The 14,955-nt window shown below is 45.8% G+C and overlaps 1 protein-coding gene across 6 annotated transcripts in view; it reads right to left on the reverse strand.

The window, feature by feature from the left end:
* Positions 1–20: 20 nt before the first annotated feature.
* Positions 21–14,955, reverse strand: part of pcm1 (pericentriolar material 1) — a 37,650-nt gene continuing 22,715 nt past the window's right edge. For 3 of the 6 annotated variants that reach the window (XM_076294806.1, XM_076294805.1, XM_076294809.1), the window contains 22 exons: positions 14,648–14,885; positions 14,241–14,386; positions 13,926–14,104; positions 12,463–12,634; positions 8,988–9,391; positions 8,657–8,827; positions 6,977–7,033; positions 6,011–6,183; positions 5,621–5,752; positions 5,092–5,212; positions 4,705–4,878; positions 4,129–4,232; positions 3,638–3,772; positions 3,291–3,491; positions 3,069–3,125; positions 2,786–2,960; positions 2,495–2,646; positions 1,948–2,008; positions 1,532–1,743; positions 1,338–1,430; positions 1,120–1,243; positions 21–971 (listed from right to left, as the gene is read on the reverse strand). In XM_076294806.1, coding sequence (XP_076150921.1) covers positions 946–971; positions 1,120–1,243; positions 1,338–1,430; positions 1,532–1,743; positions 1,948–2,008; positions 2,495–2,646; positions 2,786–2,960; positions 3,069–3,125; positions 3,291–3,491; positions 3,638–3,772; positions 4,129–4,232; positions 4,705–4,878; positions 5,092–5,212; positions 5,621–5,752; positions 6,011–6,183; positions 6,977–7,033; positions 8,657–8,827; positions 8,988–9,391; positions 12,463–12,634; positions 13,926–14,104; positions 14,241–14,386; positions 14,648–14,885 — 3,307 coding nt within the window. In that variant the 3' untranslated portion in view covers positions 21–945. The remainder of the gene's footprint in view (positions 972–1,119; positions 1,244–1,337; positions 1,431–1,531; positions 1,744–1,947; positions 2,009–2,494; positions 2,647–2,785; positions 2,961–3,068; positions 3,126–3,290; positions 3,492–3,637; positions 3,773–4,128; positions 4,233–4,704; positions 4,879–5,091; positions 5,213–5,620; positions 5,753–6,010; positions 6,184–6,976; positions 7,034–8,656; positions 8,828–8,987; positions 9,392–12,462; positions 12,635–13,925; positions 14,105–14,240; positions 14,387–14,647; positions 14,886–14,955) is intronic. The other 3 variants (XM_076294807.1, XM_076294808.1, XM_076294810.1) reach the window with 3 other exon arrangements.

Raw genomic sequence — 14,955 nt, forward strand, 5'->3', positions numbered from 1 at the left:
CAAAAGAGACTTGCGCTACATTTTACTGGAGGGAAAAGTAAAAATCAATATTTTATTCTTTTTTTTTCCATTTAATCTTAAAACCTCATAGTAAATATCTGAATTACATGGAAATCAGAATGGGATAAGATGCCCAAGCACTGAAAAAGGCCAACGTGCCTGAAAACATAAAAATAAAACGATACATACACATTTAAAAGAGTGCATCTGAGGTCGACCTCTACCCTAACCCCCCACAAAAGGCAGGCAAGACAGACAGACGGACATTTTAGTGCCGGGGGAGGGGTCCATTCTCTTTTGCCATGTAGCCCATGACATACCAACCGAGCAAGTTTTGGCAACTATACTCTGACCAATCACATGTCAACACATCTACAAAAAAGTTGAATTCTGAGATGCCTACCTGCTTCTACTGAACCAAGGCTTTAAAAAGGCCAAATGCACGGTGGCAGGCCGCAGGGTGTTGGGGGGGCATTTAATGCAGTCAGGCACAGGAACAGAAGAAACGCCACCATGCCATAACTAAGTAACAGTAACTGATTGCAAATGTCCACAACAGGACCCAAGCCCATCCTAACCAGCTTCCTCTCTGAGGCTTCATTTAAAACAACAAAAGATCTTAAAAGACTGAAATAAAATAAAAAAACATTACACAGACTACTGCAGAGCCTATGGACAGCAACATGAGTCCTCTAACCCTAAAATTTCCGTCTTATAAAAACGTCATCTAGGGTTCAACAAAGAACCCCTTCATGTACAGTTAGACTTCCTTCTATGTAGAACAGTAGATTGCAGCAGCGTGGTGCCATTGGAACCTAATGAGATTAGTCTTTTTTTCCATTTCGTAGGCTCAGCTTAACCTTAACACACGTGTTGAGTCACTTTCCTCTAGTGTAAAGCAGCATGGATGATGTTGCACTAGTGTTGGGGATGGCCCAGACGTCCTCATGCACTCTGGGCTCCGACGGTCTCTGGAGAAAGACAAGAAAAAGAAACAATTTAATTATGCTCATGGAGAAAATTGAGAAGATTTAACGAAGGATCCACAGTTCAGGCAGAGTTCATAATACATAATTTATAATGAATGACATGAAGCAGTAGCAGCAGTAGTTCGTTTACCAGGTTCTTTCAGGGCCAGGCCATCACCAATGAGCCCTGTGAGGCCCTCTGTGTTGCCGTTGAGGAGCTCCACTGTCAGGTTGTTGTTCTGCTGCTCCTCCGTGATCCTCTTCCTCAACTCCTCCTGAGGAAACAGGACACAGATTCTTTATGCATTCTCACTCTCTTCCACACACACACACACACAGAGAACTCAGGCAGACCCCTGTCCCACTCACCTCAGACATTACAGAGAGCTGTAGAGGCAGATCCTCCACCTTCACAAAGTCATCCTCATCTGATTTCTGGCTAGTGTTTCCTGAGCCTACCTCCTATGAGCAGAGGACAATCAGCTCCTCAAATCATGTAGCCAGACAAATCACCACGATCTTTACATTGAAAACAGCGATGAGTAATGAGAAGTGTAACGTACGTCCACACTGATCATGACTGGAGACTCTGTGTCGGGGCTTCCAGAGCTGGAGCCCTGGGAGCCACCCTGCCCGTTGACGGTGACCGGGACAGAGGGCACCTCGCTCCTCTCGGATTCGCCCTGCACCTCTGGCTCAGCTCCAGAGTGGCCGCTCCCACGATCTTCCTCCGGGGAGTCCATCACCTCTATGGACTCTGACTTAGTGCTTTTGACTGGGAAAAGAACAAAGGTGGTGAGGGGAGCAGAGTCGATGGTAACAGGGAAGAGATACAAACTGAAAACGTTACATGGGCTTCGAACACTGCTTTACACATAGCAGACATTTTTATGGCTCTTTGGCATAAGACCTGGTCTTCGTGTTTCTTTACAGGCAAGTTGAAGACCAATACCAAGCAAACAGGGCTCTTCGCCCTTACCTTCATTACCTTCTGAGGTCTCATGATCTTGACTGGTGCTGTTCTGCATCACAGCATTACACTGCATTCACAACAAGGTAAAGAGAAGGAAGAGAAGGAGAAATACATGAGTGGCAATAAAAGGCAATATAGACCGATGAGCAAAAAAACAATAATAATTTTAAAGGCGCTCTAAACGATGCTGGGCAACGTCACTTCTGTTGACGTTCAAACAATACAGAAAGTTAGCTCGCTACTTCCTCCCCCTCCCTCCCGTGCAATGGAAACTCTCCTAAACGCGCATCACATCTGTGATTTGCTGGAACAGTTTGTTATGTTTTTATGGGCAAGGTTTGCCCAAGTTGTTTTGTGGCTGTTTTTGGAGCCTGGGTTGTCCACAGAGATCGCGTTTTTTTTACAGTGTATTCAGGACACAGGCAGCTAGCGGATGGTGAGGTGATGTTTGCTGTAAGTGACAAAAAATGTTTTAGCCTAAAAAACGTATGACATCGCTTAGAGCACCTTTTAAAAAGCTCAAATGCACACCTGGACTCACGGATACACACACCTGTTTGTTGTCATGCGTGGTGTCGGTGCTGGCTTGCAGCGATGTCTGGACCTCCACTGGCCCAGCCTCAAACTCCTCCATCTCCTCCAGCTCGTTCTCATCCTCACCGCTGCCATAGTTGGTCAAGGGTTGGGTCTCTGCCTTGGACAGGCCTGCACCACATCCACAAACAGACACACACATACAGTTATAGTAGATCAGACCGCACATCTTTGACAATCCCAGAAGAAACACTGAACTAAAAGTCGATACTTTATATTTCTGGAATTTCCATAATATCTGGTCGCTCACTGATAGAAAGGCGTGGTCCATCTCCATCTCTGCCCTCCTCTTCCTCCTCTTCTTCCTCCTCCACCTCCTCCTCCTCCACTTCAGAGGCTTCACTGCTCTGTCCATCCTTCTCTTCCAAATGCTCTTCTTTCTCCAGGTTGTGAGTGGCCCCTTCCTGCTCGGTCTCATCTCGATCCTGCATTAAAAAAATAAAATAAATAAAAACAATTACCCTCTGCTATCAAAAGAAAAACATACCAGCTGTTGCACATGAGCCATACTGAGTGCTGGTTTAAAAACTAACCTTGTCTTGGTCACAGTAACCTGGCAAAAATGTAGTCTCGCCATCAGTGCCTTTCCCCTACGCACAGAGAGACATTAGATGCATTACAAGACAGATTATACAGACAAACATTTTTCTAAAGTATGGAACTTCAGTCCAGGGCTGCTGTTGGCTCCACTCCATACCAATTAATAAATACAATTTAAAACCACAGGCTGTCCCAAACCATCAGCACACACACACCTCAGTCTTGTTGGCGTGTTTGGTGGAGACAGCGCTGCGACTTCTCTTGGTGCGGTTCTTAGCTGTGCTGCTGCTATTGTTATCAAGGTCCTGCATGAGTCTGAAGAAGGCCAGCTCGTTAAATAGAATCTCCGAGATCTCCACTAGCAGGTCCTCCCCACACTCCTGCAGTGTGCGACCCACAAACTTCCCCAGGGAGTCCTGCACGAGAACAGGCATGACCGTGGCGCGCGCGCACACGCACACACACACAAGTCAAAACATGAATAAAATAAAATAAAATAAAATAAAATAAAATGACACAAACTACAGGAGGCATAGCCATAAGGACACTATTTGGGACGTACCTGGAGAATGCCGCCCAGCTGCCGGTGGAAGAAGCGCACAAACTCTTTGCTCTCATCGTTCTGCTGTGTGAGCGTGAGCACCATGCGACGCACTGAGGTGAGCAGCTGGTGAGAGCACACCTCATCCATATGCTCCTGAGACGGGCAGCAGGACAGAGGCCGGCGTTAGGGTCAGTACGGCTAACAACGGGCTCTACTCATAGCTTTACCTCTTCAAAAACAGCAGGGGGATTGGTTCTGTCAAATCACTAAATGAAGCACGCTTTATATTTTAGAAATAGGTGCATAAAAGCCTTGCCAGATGTGTCTTAACACCTCAGGTATTTTGAGTTTACAAAGCATCACAACCTAACTCCAAATGGAGTTGGCTCTGCAGCGAATGCTTCCCCAGCCAAAGAAGAAGGGCCAAATCTGCTCTGGAGCCACTCGATATATGGGGCCTCATCTTCATCTGATCTTAAGTAGCTGATATGATTGTGCTGACGGCTCACCTTCAGGAAGGGGATGACCTCAGTCATGATGGCTTTGATCTGCCGATCCAGCTGCTGGGTGTCGATCTGAGGGCAGCGCATGTCTCCAGACGCCTGACAGGACCCTGCACACAAGACCGGCAGCACAGGTCACACCAAGGCCCATTCACCAGACCAGCAGAAGATGTCAGGCCAATGCCTATTCACAATATGTGGGGTAGCCCTTCAACTGCACAACACATCTTTACCAAAGTGCTAGGGTTTGTCACCTGAGGGCTGCCAGTTGGAGCGTTATCAATTTTTAATGTTAAGGAGATAACCACCGTTTCTTCATACACATACTATACATGTAATTTGAAACACACACACACACACACACACACACACACACACACACACACACACACACACACACACACACACACACACACACACACACACACACACACACACACACACACACACACACACACACACACACACACACACACACACACACACACACACACACACACACACACACACACACACACACACACACACACACACACACACACACACACACACACACACACACACACACACACACACACACACCTTCCAGTAGTCCTGCAGCAGAAGCAGCGGCATTGCTAGGCGAGGGCAGGTCAGTGTTAGAGGCGTCAGCAGCAGAGCTGTTTTTGTTGCTCGGGTTAAACTCGGCCTTAAGCTTCATGCGTTCATATTCCCTCATCCTGGCCAGAGCTTTGTCTAAGTGAATCACTGTGTTACCTGCACACAGAGGGAGATGCAGTGGGTAAGAGAAAAGAGCAGGATAAAAGAATGAAAGCCTTAGAAACCGAGGGAAGTCAGGATGGGTGAGGGAATAAAAGCTTAGCACATTAGCGAAAGCTCTGCAGCAGCCCTGGAGATTAGGCAGCAAGAGAACTGCTCTGATAGGTTCTCTAACAGGATTTGAGGATTTTCATTGCTGGCTGCCCTCACCTAGGTCGTCACTGGCAAAGGGCTCCAGGTTGGAGGAGGTGGACATGAAGCTCTCCTCATCCACAGAGTCACCGTCGGCCGCCAGCTTCGGCTTCAGGCCCATGTTCTTTTCCGACATCTCCTACACAAGTCAAACACCAGTTGGTTTCAAGCCATGTAATACATCTTCCTTAGTAGGGTTGAAAGATTAATCAATTTGCGATCACAAATTGAACTATTGCAACTATATTAGCATATCACAAAGGCTGCAACTAATCATGCAACTCGTAACTATGATTACTGGTTATTTGCGAGTATTTGGGATTTACCAGAAGTGATGCAAAACAAACAAAGGTACTTGGGTACTACACAAAACTACCAATGCTCGACCTTTCTCTATTCATCTTCCTCAACCATGCACACATACCACCACTCTATTACCAATCCCATGAGTTCAGCTGACTATCAGATATCTATCAACTGACGAGACGCAAAAAGCAAGGGAGGAAATGGAAGCAAAAGAAAGAGGAAGTGAGGAGTGAGTGTTTACCGCATCACTGGTGACCAGACTCTCACTGGGGGTGAGCTCAGACTGGGAGCCCCCAACCCACACCGCCGGCCCCAAGGAGGAAGCCTGGTCCTCGGCCACGTTCTTCTCAGTCAGGTGCCTGGTCACGATGTCCTGGAGGTCAGCAGCATCACAGATTGCAGATCAGACAGAACAGACGTTTGTATTTTACACTGGAGAACTGGGGAGTGAATCTCTTAAAAGGGGACTATGTGTAGGATTTTAATGTTTAAAACATTCAGAAATTACCTACAAATATCAACAGAACAAATAAACGCTCTGATGTGGTGTCAAAAATGGCATTGGTGCATTCTGTACAGATATAGACATTTTGCATTGAATAGAACAGCTACTGTTTGCTCCTCACCATACCTGTAATGAGTAGAGGGCCCTCTGGCGAAGGTAGTCAGAATTGAGAAGCTGCAACTCGTGGAAAAGCTCAATGAGGAAGTGTGGGCGCGACTCGTTCTGGGAGATGAGGGTAGCCACCTCAGAGTAGATGGTCTCCCTCAGAGCTTCGAACAGCGAGAAATCACTGCTAGCATCTAGAGCACAGAGGGGGAGACACAGATGCTCAAATCAACAATGCAAGGACAGCTTTACCACTACGGGGTACAAGGGGGATACGGAGAAGGAAACGTAGAAGGGGTAGTCAGAGTATGCATCAGCAACCCACATCATCACAAAGATTAGGGTCCAGATTTCAAACAGCTCCAAAGAGAAACGATCATCGTGCAAAATAATTTTCAAATGTCATTCTTGCAATGATTATAGAGGTTCAAGCAGTTCAATAGTACATATTATGTATACAATAACTGGTCAAGTATATAATCTGAAGTCTCAATTAAGTGTGCCATTTTGTGTTCTGAGCCGGAAAAAACACACAAAACAGAGGAGTCAGTTGCCTCGAATAATTTCAGACAGCCTCCTAAAGTAACAGGCAGCAGTTCCTTTCAGTCAAAAAGTTCTTGGCACCTGCTGTAAAGGATCCTGGTTGGTCATTTTTGGCCAGGTAATGTGGTACAGAGGCAGAACCAAACATGCACAGATGTCAGCAGCAAAACTCTAAAAGCATTATTAGAGGGAAAAACCGGTCAAAGTACCACTCAGATCAAAGACAGCAGCAGCTGCCATTCCCATGTGACACATCAACCAGGACGGAGGAGGACGTCTTGTGCATGGCGTGCCTCATTAATGAAAAACGTTCTACCCATAACAGACAGCCTTGTTAGAGAAAAAGAGAATGTTAGCCAACAGAGGGATGGTTGAGGAGAAATGGGATGGGTGAGGGCGGCGGGGGGGGGTCTCTTAGACATGCGGGGGTGCAAAAGTGGTTACCTGGAGCTTCAGTGCATGCAATTCTGTTAGAGAGGAAGGGTGTTCTCCAAGCATACGCTGTGAGGAGCACAACAACAAATATCAAAACCAAAAAATAAAATAGACTCTTGGCAGGATGTTATTCAGGGAATATATATGATTACTAATTACTGCCAGACAAAATGTACTTTGAACTAGCTCACCACAAACGAGACAATAAGGTGTTTGGATTTTTGCTTTGTTTTGTTTGGTGAGGCTTTGCCCAGACTTAAAATGGTCTAATGCTGCCTTCAAATGCTTGTCAGAATTACAATTCCTACTTGAATAGCCTTTGGTGCCTGTCTTTTAGCCCACCTACAGCTTGAAACACAATGCATCTTTATTTGCACAATGCAAATAAGAAAACACTTAGAATACATCCAGTAAGTGGATGTGTGTATGTACAATGGACTTACATCAACCACGCACATGACCATTAAAACACGCCAAGTCAGAATTTGGGTTCCTCCTTGCAACTGCAACCTTTAGTAGACATGCATGTACAACCAGGGTGCGGTACGTGCAGTAATTCTATACAGCTTGTGATGACCGCATAACACATGGATGAATTCTAATGCAAACACATGATGTATGGGACATGTAGACATGTACAGAATAGGGGTGTCACGATTCTCCAAATCCTCGATTCGATGTAATTTTCGATTTTAAAGTCACGATTCGATTCGATTTTCGATCTTTTTAAAATATTACTATTAATGCATTCCTTATATGTTATTCACTCTTTTTGGCCTTTTCTTTTTCGGGGGGCTTTTATTTTGAAACCGCTTTGAAACCGTTCCAACCGCGAGGTTGTAATGTAAACAGAACTTTAGGCTAAAACAGAGACGTGAACATAGTAAAATGAAACAACACAGAATGTTAATTTGATTGTTTCAGCACACTCCGAAGGGACCCAAGGTTAGTTAGTGTTCATGGAATATGTACTTATAAATTTGCATTTTAAGCCTTAAAGTAACTTTGGACTGTAATTAGACCATCTTTTCACTTGCTAAGTTGAGTAGGCTAAGTTAGTTTTAATTGACGTGAATGAACAAATACTTCCACACCGGTGATTTCAAAGTAGCAAGAGGGGCTTTGATTTCGGTAGGTTGATGTGTAGGCCTATATTTTAACTTGCTGCAGCCTAAAATTAGAAGAGTGTTGACGCTGCAGTTCAGCACGTGCATGTGTGTTTGTGCTCTTGGCATACATTCTGGACGTGACATTGGGGGTGTGGCTGCATCGTCGATTCTACTTTTAAGTTCGAAGTTCGAGATTGAGATGTAATTTCGATCGATTTCGAAATAAAATCGAAATCGTGACACCCTTAGTACAGAACCCTGCATTTTTTCTCTCTCCTTCTCTCCAACACACATTAGCAAACTCTTGTCTGTAAGAGTTTCTAACAACACTTGCTGCCATGGATACCATTTGATGCTTTTGGCTCAAATGGCATCTCAAATCACATCTCATATTTCATAGTTAGCTTTACAGTAATAGAATGATGGAACATCCAACCAAAAGCCTACATGGGTTAATGTACTCTATATCTGTATAGAATACATTCTGTCTGGAACAGACTATGCTTTAATGGGAACCATTTTTAGTCCTCTCTGGTTCTACAGATGCGGCCTATTTGCTTGTGTGTGTGTTCTGGCTGACCTGATGACACGTCGTTGGGCTTGCTGCTCTTGGTCTTGCTGTCCAGCTTCTCCTGGGTGAGTTTGTCCAGTAGACTCTGGTTGTGGCCTCTGGGCTGGGCCTGGGGGGCTCTGCCCCTCTCCCTCCCCTGGAAATAGTCTGCTGTGCTGGACACGCTGTCGCTCTCTACACCTGGGACCAGAGGAAAGATTTAGGATTTTATTTGTCTATTTAATAGCTCAAGCACCACCTATGACAAAATCACCAGCTTGAAAGAAAAATCTCATAAAATCAATATCTTAAATTGTGCTGTTTTTGCCACACACACATGCGCGCACACACACACACACACCTGCATGTTTTCCCTTGCCCCTCCTTCGTCGGGTCTTGGCGTTGGGCGTTTTGTCACGCGAGGCCAGGCTGGCCTGAGCGGAGGCCTTCCTGCCAGGCCGGTAGGTCCTGGTGACTGTGGTGGGGTCCCCCGGGTCGGGCATGCTGCTCAGCGACTCCTGCGAGTCTTGCTGCTGGTAGCAGCGCGCCCGGAGCAGTCTGGGCGCGACAGGCGACGAAGACGGGGTGTAGGACTGTTGCTGCTGCAGCGGCGGGCGCTGCGTCTGGGGGAGTCGCGCCCCTGAGCCGGGGGGCGGAGCATGCTGCTGGGACTGCTGCTGAGACTGCTGCTGCTGCTGGGGGCCGTGGGAGCTGTTCAGCCAGCCGGGGCTCTGAGGGTCCGTCAGGCTGCTGTCTGCCTGAGGCCTGAGGGGAACCGGCACACGGAAAGAGAGGAAAGAGAGAAAGGACAGAAGTGACTACCCCATGCCCCCACTGGGCTTTGTTTGCAAATTGTAATGGTAGATAGACTGCATTTATAAAGCGCTTTTCCATTCCTCTGGGCACTCAAAGCGCTTTACAATTCTATGCCTCAGATTCACCCCCCCCACACACACACGCACACACTCACTAATGCACCGATGGCAGGGCTGCCATGCAAGGCGCCAACCTGCACATCAGTAAGAGGGACACATTCAGCACAGTGGAACAAGGGTTTGAAATTTCTTCTTTCAGATACATTTCCATGAAACACGGTAGAAGCTGACCAGAGCCACCTGTTGGCTTGATGGTGAATTAACATGACAATAGACTGGCAATGTCCCTGTAGAGGTAGACAAACAGTCAAGACTATGAACAGTGATTGTCAGAGACTGGGGTCATCTCTGATACTTCTGTTTAATTTTACTTCACAATCTGGAATTCAAGGACTTCTACTTTGCATAGCTATCGGAAACATGTGTACGTACGACTGTACAAGCAACATATAGAAATGGAATGACACTGGCAGATAGCTGAAGTAGTAGACATGAATGGTGTGCTACATCTGATCGTTTTCAGCAGCACTTACAGACACGACTGATCCCACCCAGTGTGACAGGGTGGTGGGAGAGAGAAACAGCAGTCACATCTGAGCTAGTGACCCACTTCATGTCAGCACTGGAGTTCAGTGGAGCAGGTAATCACTGCAGGGCCCGACATTTACATCTTGTCTGCTTTAACACACAGCTCAATAACAATACTGACATGTTGGGTTGATATCCAACCACTAGGGGTGGGCGACATGGACAAAAAATAATATCTCGATCTTTTTTGTGATTTTGACGATAACGATAATTAGTCGATATCCTTTAAAAAAAATTGTAAAAGTCTGAGTTACTTTACAGCTCATTATATATGAATAGCATCAATACAATAATAACCAATAACCTAACCTGTGACTTTTTAACCAAATCAACCAATGCATTGTCACTCTATGACACATTTCCAATTTTGCCCCCAATTGTGTGTGGCAATGACATGGTCTAGCCAGCTAGCTACATTAGAGAAGATGACTAGGCCTAACAGTTTCCCAAGAGAAAGTCTGAAGCTGAAGTTCCTTTCAAAAACCTTTACTTAGGATTCACTGTAAAACTAAGCAGACCAACAGAGTACATCTCGATTATTTCCTTCCATGTTTTGTTTAAGAGAAAGCATTCCAAGTTACAGAATAGAAACTAATGCGTTAGCTTATGGCTAATGTATATGAGAAATCCCATAGAGATGCTAACGGTTAGCATAATCGATACACGTAGATATTTAGAGCGAACTTTAGTCAATTTACAAAAGGGTTACATGAGAAGAGTTTTTTTGTTTACAGCTGACTATTAAAATACTCAAAGGCAAGTGTTTTCTCTCCATATAATACCATGTAGGAAAAAATGTGACTCATCAATGCTACGTGAACAGAAGTAGCTGCATAAAATCCCAAGTAGGCTATGTCTTGATCTCGCTACACAAAATAAACATTAGGCCTGCGTGTGACAAGGTGGACCCACTAGCGATCATGTGACACTTGCTCTGCTGCAACGGGGTTTCTCTTGCATACACCTCCTGGATTTAGTGAATGAATGGGGTTTCAATGCGTGATTTTGAGTGTTTTGAGTAATTTAAATACTCGATAATGTAAATTTGCACATCGTTAAAACAACAATCACGATATTAATCGCAGACGATATATATCGCCCACCCCTACCAATCACACAGTGATTATAAACCCGTTAAGCCTGTGAGGCTGGATACAGATTGCCATTTAACTGCATTTGAAATATATAGTGGTGGCATATCAATACAATGCAAATATTTTCAATACTTCTGTTACTTCACAATACCAGTAATAGTGGTCGGACTATTTGCAGGCAGAAATGGGTTTGGGATTGTTTGGGATTGCTACTGTACAGATAGAGATTCAATGGGGTAGGCATGACATATCAAAGTAGGCCTCTTTTTTTCACTACTGACAGGTTCAAGATGTAATCACAAATGTTGGCCAACATGGAAAGGAACAGATAAATATATCTGTTTACCCAGTGGATGTATGGCAACTTAATGAGTGTTTGTACGGCAGTAGTAAGTTACAGCTTCATAACATCAGTAGGCTAACTCAATGTTGCACAGCCTATAGAACAGAAGCCAATCTACTGCATTTAATGGTCTTTACTTTATTTAAGTAACACGCGTTCTTGTACATTTCATCATTGTGAAGCTCACATTTGCTCATATCATGGTCCATTTGTTTTCTTATCTCCCTCTCACGCTAACTGTGTTCCCATTAGTAATCACTGTATCTTCCCTTAGCGTACCAGTAAAATGGCCGCTGCTACCCAAACGTGACAGTCGCACAAACTCTATAGTAAATAAGCTGACCAGAAAACTAATAAAATGATCTCAAGCCTGTCTGGCATATATAGAAACAGGCATTCAATCCAGCCCAACAGCTGAAGGAGGGGGTGGAGGCTGGCACTACAATCTCCAGAGGTTAACAAGAATGAGTCCCAGTCCTACTGGGGTGTGGGTGTGTGTGTGAAAGAGAGAGAGAGAGGGAGAGAGAGAGAGGGAGAGAGAGAGCAAAAGAGAGAGTGAAAGAGAGAAAGAGAGAGAAAGAGAGAGAGAGAGCGAGAGAGATGGGTCTGCTCTCAAGGGGCTTAGCTGTGGCCTACATACATAAAGTCTCTGAGCCTGAACTGAGGTCAGGGGTAGAGCGGCTTCTCTTCCAGGGGAGCAGACTTGGTGTGCATTTCTGCCTCCTAGAGCCCCCTAAGGCTCTAGAAGCCCCTAAAATGCAACCTAGGGTCTTTTAGTGAATGTACCAGAGACGCACTGAATCTTAAAAGTGGCGCTTCCGTCCTAATTATGCTTTTAAACTAAAGTTTGACTTAGTACATTCACAACGCTTTACCATACACACACCCAACCAACACAAACAGGAACAGAGAAATGCACAGATGCACACACTGTACCGGTTGTCCGTGTTGTTGAATGTGGATCTCTGCAGGGGTGGTGGGAAGCTCATGTACTCGGTCTTCATGGAGAGGTTTGGATCCTGTTGCTGCTGAGAGGGGCCAGCCTGCGCAGCAGGGCTCTGGGGGAACTCGCCCCCCGCGGAGGGAAACATGGGGGCCATGTTAAAGCCTGGGAGGAGGTGAAGGGGGAGACCTTAACACAAATACTCAAAACAGAAAGGACTGCTTTAACTAATAGATTAAAGTACCTACAAAATGCCTTACAAATGCACGTATGTAAATGTCCACACATACAAGCATAAGCATTTGCAATCAAGTTGTCTATCATTCCATGTTCTTCTGATGCACAAGTGAACTTTAACACTTGAACACAAAAACAGATCTGAACAATGACATGCCATGTAATAAGTTGACCGAGGGAAGCGAGTCACTGCTAACTAGGTCAAGGTGACCTGCGCACAAATTCTGTTCAGTACACTGTTTCCATGGCAACAGAATGAGGTCACAGCCAAGCTCTACAAAGAAGTTGTGAATCTGTGCAGAGAAGTAAGAAAGAGACGCTGCTGTGGATGAGCTCTGTTTGTGTGTGCCTACTGCTGAGTCTGAAGTATGTGTGTGCTACTTGTGTATCTGCATCTCTGCCCTTTTGTGTGCATGCGCTCCAACATGCATTTGGTTCAGTTCAATTTCAATTTAATATCACTTTTTAGAGTGCCAAAACATTGCACATGTCTCATGTCGCTTTACGTAAGGGATAACGGCCGCCGAGGTGTCCTGTTATATGGAATTAATGGACGAGGGGCAAAAAACTCCGACGCGCAGCAGAGCTGCCTCCGCCGAGTCCATTAATTCCGTATAACTGGACACACCTCGAAGGCCGTTATCCCGCTTATCACCCGGTTGCCACTGTAAAGCAAAGGAAACACGCGGTTCCGTAAAGAAGCTCACTAGTTCAGCTTGTTGTACAACTTTCGTTGGCCCTATAACAGCAATAGCATGGACAGTTAGCTTGTTTACAGTTGATTCCATTGTTGCGAAGCCTGCAACCATCGTCCTACTATGGTTGTTATAGTTACCATTCATAAGCATTGATATGGAACGGTGTCCTGTTATTCAGAATTAATAGCCACCCCACCAGCCAATCAGAAAAGAGTATTTCTTCTCTCCAGGTGATAAAGTGTGTTAAACAATCAGCAAAGGCCCATGAGTAACTGGGGCGAGGAAAAACTCCCTAGAATTGGACATACATGTAGGAAGAAACCTCGAGCAGATCCACAACTCAAGGGCCTGACCCATCTGCCTAGGGTCAGTACAGAGCAGTAAGGTCTGTTTACATGATAAATTAATAAGTTAGTTAGGTGCAGAGAAAAGAACATGGTGTTTAAAGCCATCTGAAGTGTATGTTACAAACTGGTAAGAAGCCCATGTATGAAAATTGTACGCATCCTGTGGCGGCCTACCAGGGGAGCAGGGGGCGAGCCCCGGCAGGTTGAGCGCATAGGGCAGGAAGATGGAGGGGGAGAGAGAGCAGGTGCTGGAGTCTTGCGTGGAACCTGGCTGGACCCGAGACTTCTGCTGCCCCGTTTGCTGCTGCTCCTGCTGCTGTTTACGAAGCAGCTCATTCAGACCCTGCTTCAACCTGAGACACACAGACACACACCTTATACAACATGCAAATTGATATTCACCAAACCATTCCCCAATGCAAAACACAGCTGAATATTTCTGCTCAAGGAAAACCTCAGTACTGTGTTTATATGTGTGTGTGTGGGTACCTCTGGATGTTGCTCTGCTGCCAGGCTAACTGTGTGTAGCACTGGTTGAGCTGGTGCATGATGAGGGGCACCTGAGGAGAGGCCATGCTTCCTGGCAACACATTATACGGCCCAGTCATCAGTGTCTGCAGCATGTAGGACAGAGTCTGAAGGACATGTGGAGAAACACACCGTGAGAAGAGCGAGACTGAGGGAACGTCAATGTCTGTTCCAGGCATCATTCTGATCCAACATGATATCCACTCTCAAAAATCAATTCAATGCACAAGATCCACTGACTGGCCAATTATGGAAATATAGTGAGTGCACTAAAGTATACGCACAATAAGAAATAAAAATAGACACAGAGTAGCCTTGTACACAGGTGAATCAGAGAAAACACCAGGGGCTACTGCTGCTGCTCCCACCTGTTGGTCCTGCAGCAGCGTCTGGCACATGCTGGTGCTGAAGTCCAGTTGTTTCTGCAGCTGGCTGACCTGCTCCTGCCAGTAGTGCGTGCCCTCGGTGAATGAGAGGTCCGTCGCCCAGCGCAAGTTCTCCTGCCGCCTCCCGCCACTGCTGCCCTCACCCTGCTGCTGCTGCTGCTGCTGCTTGGATTGGCTCCGTCCAGCACTCTCCCCCGGGTACCCACCCGAGCCCTTCAGACTGAGAGCCAGAGAGACAGGGGGGGGGGGGGGGAGAATAGGACAGGTGTTCTAATAATAATAATAAATAA

This window comes from Alosa pseudoharengus, unplaced genomic scaffold (genome assembly GCF_046254945.1).
Source record: "Alosa pseudoharengus isolate Yale_2024_CS ecotype anadromous, Long Island Sound unplaced genomic scaffold, YU_APseudo_1.1 YU_APseudo_1.1_scf_2, whole genome shotgun sequence".
Lineage (NCBI taxonomy): Eukaryota > Metazoa > Chordata > Actinopteri > Clupeiformes > Clupeidae > Alosa > Alosa pseudoharengus.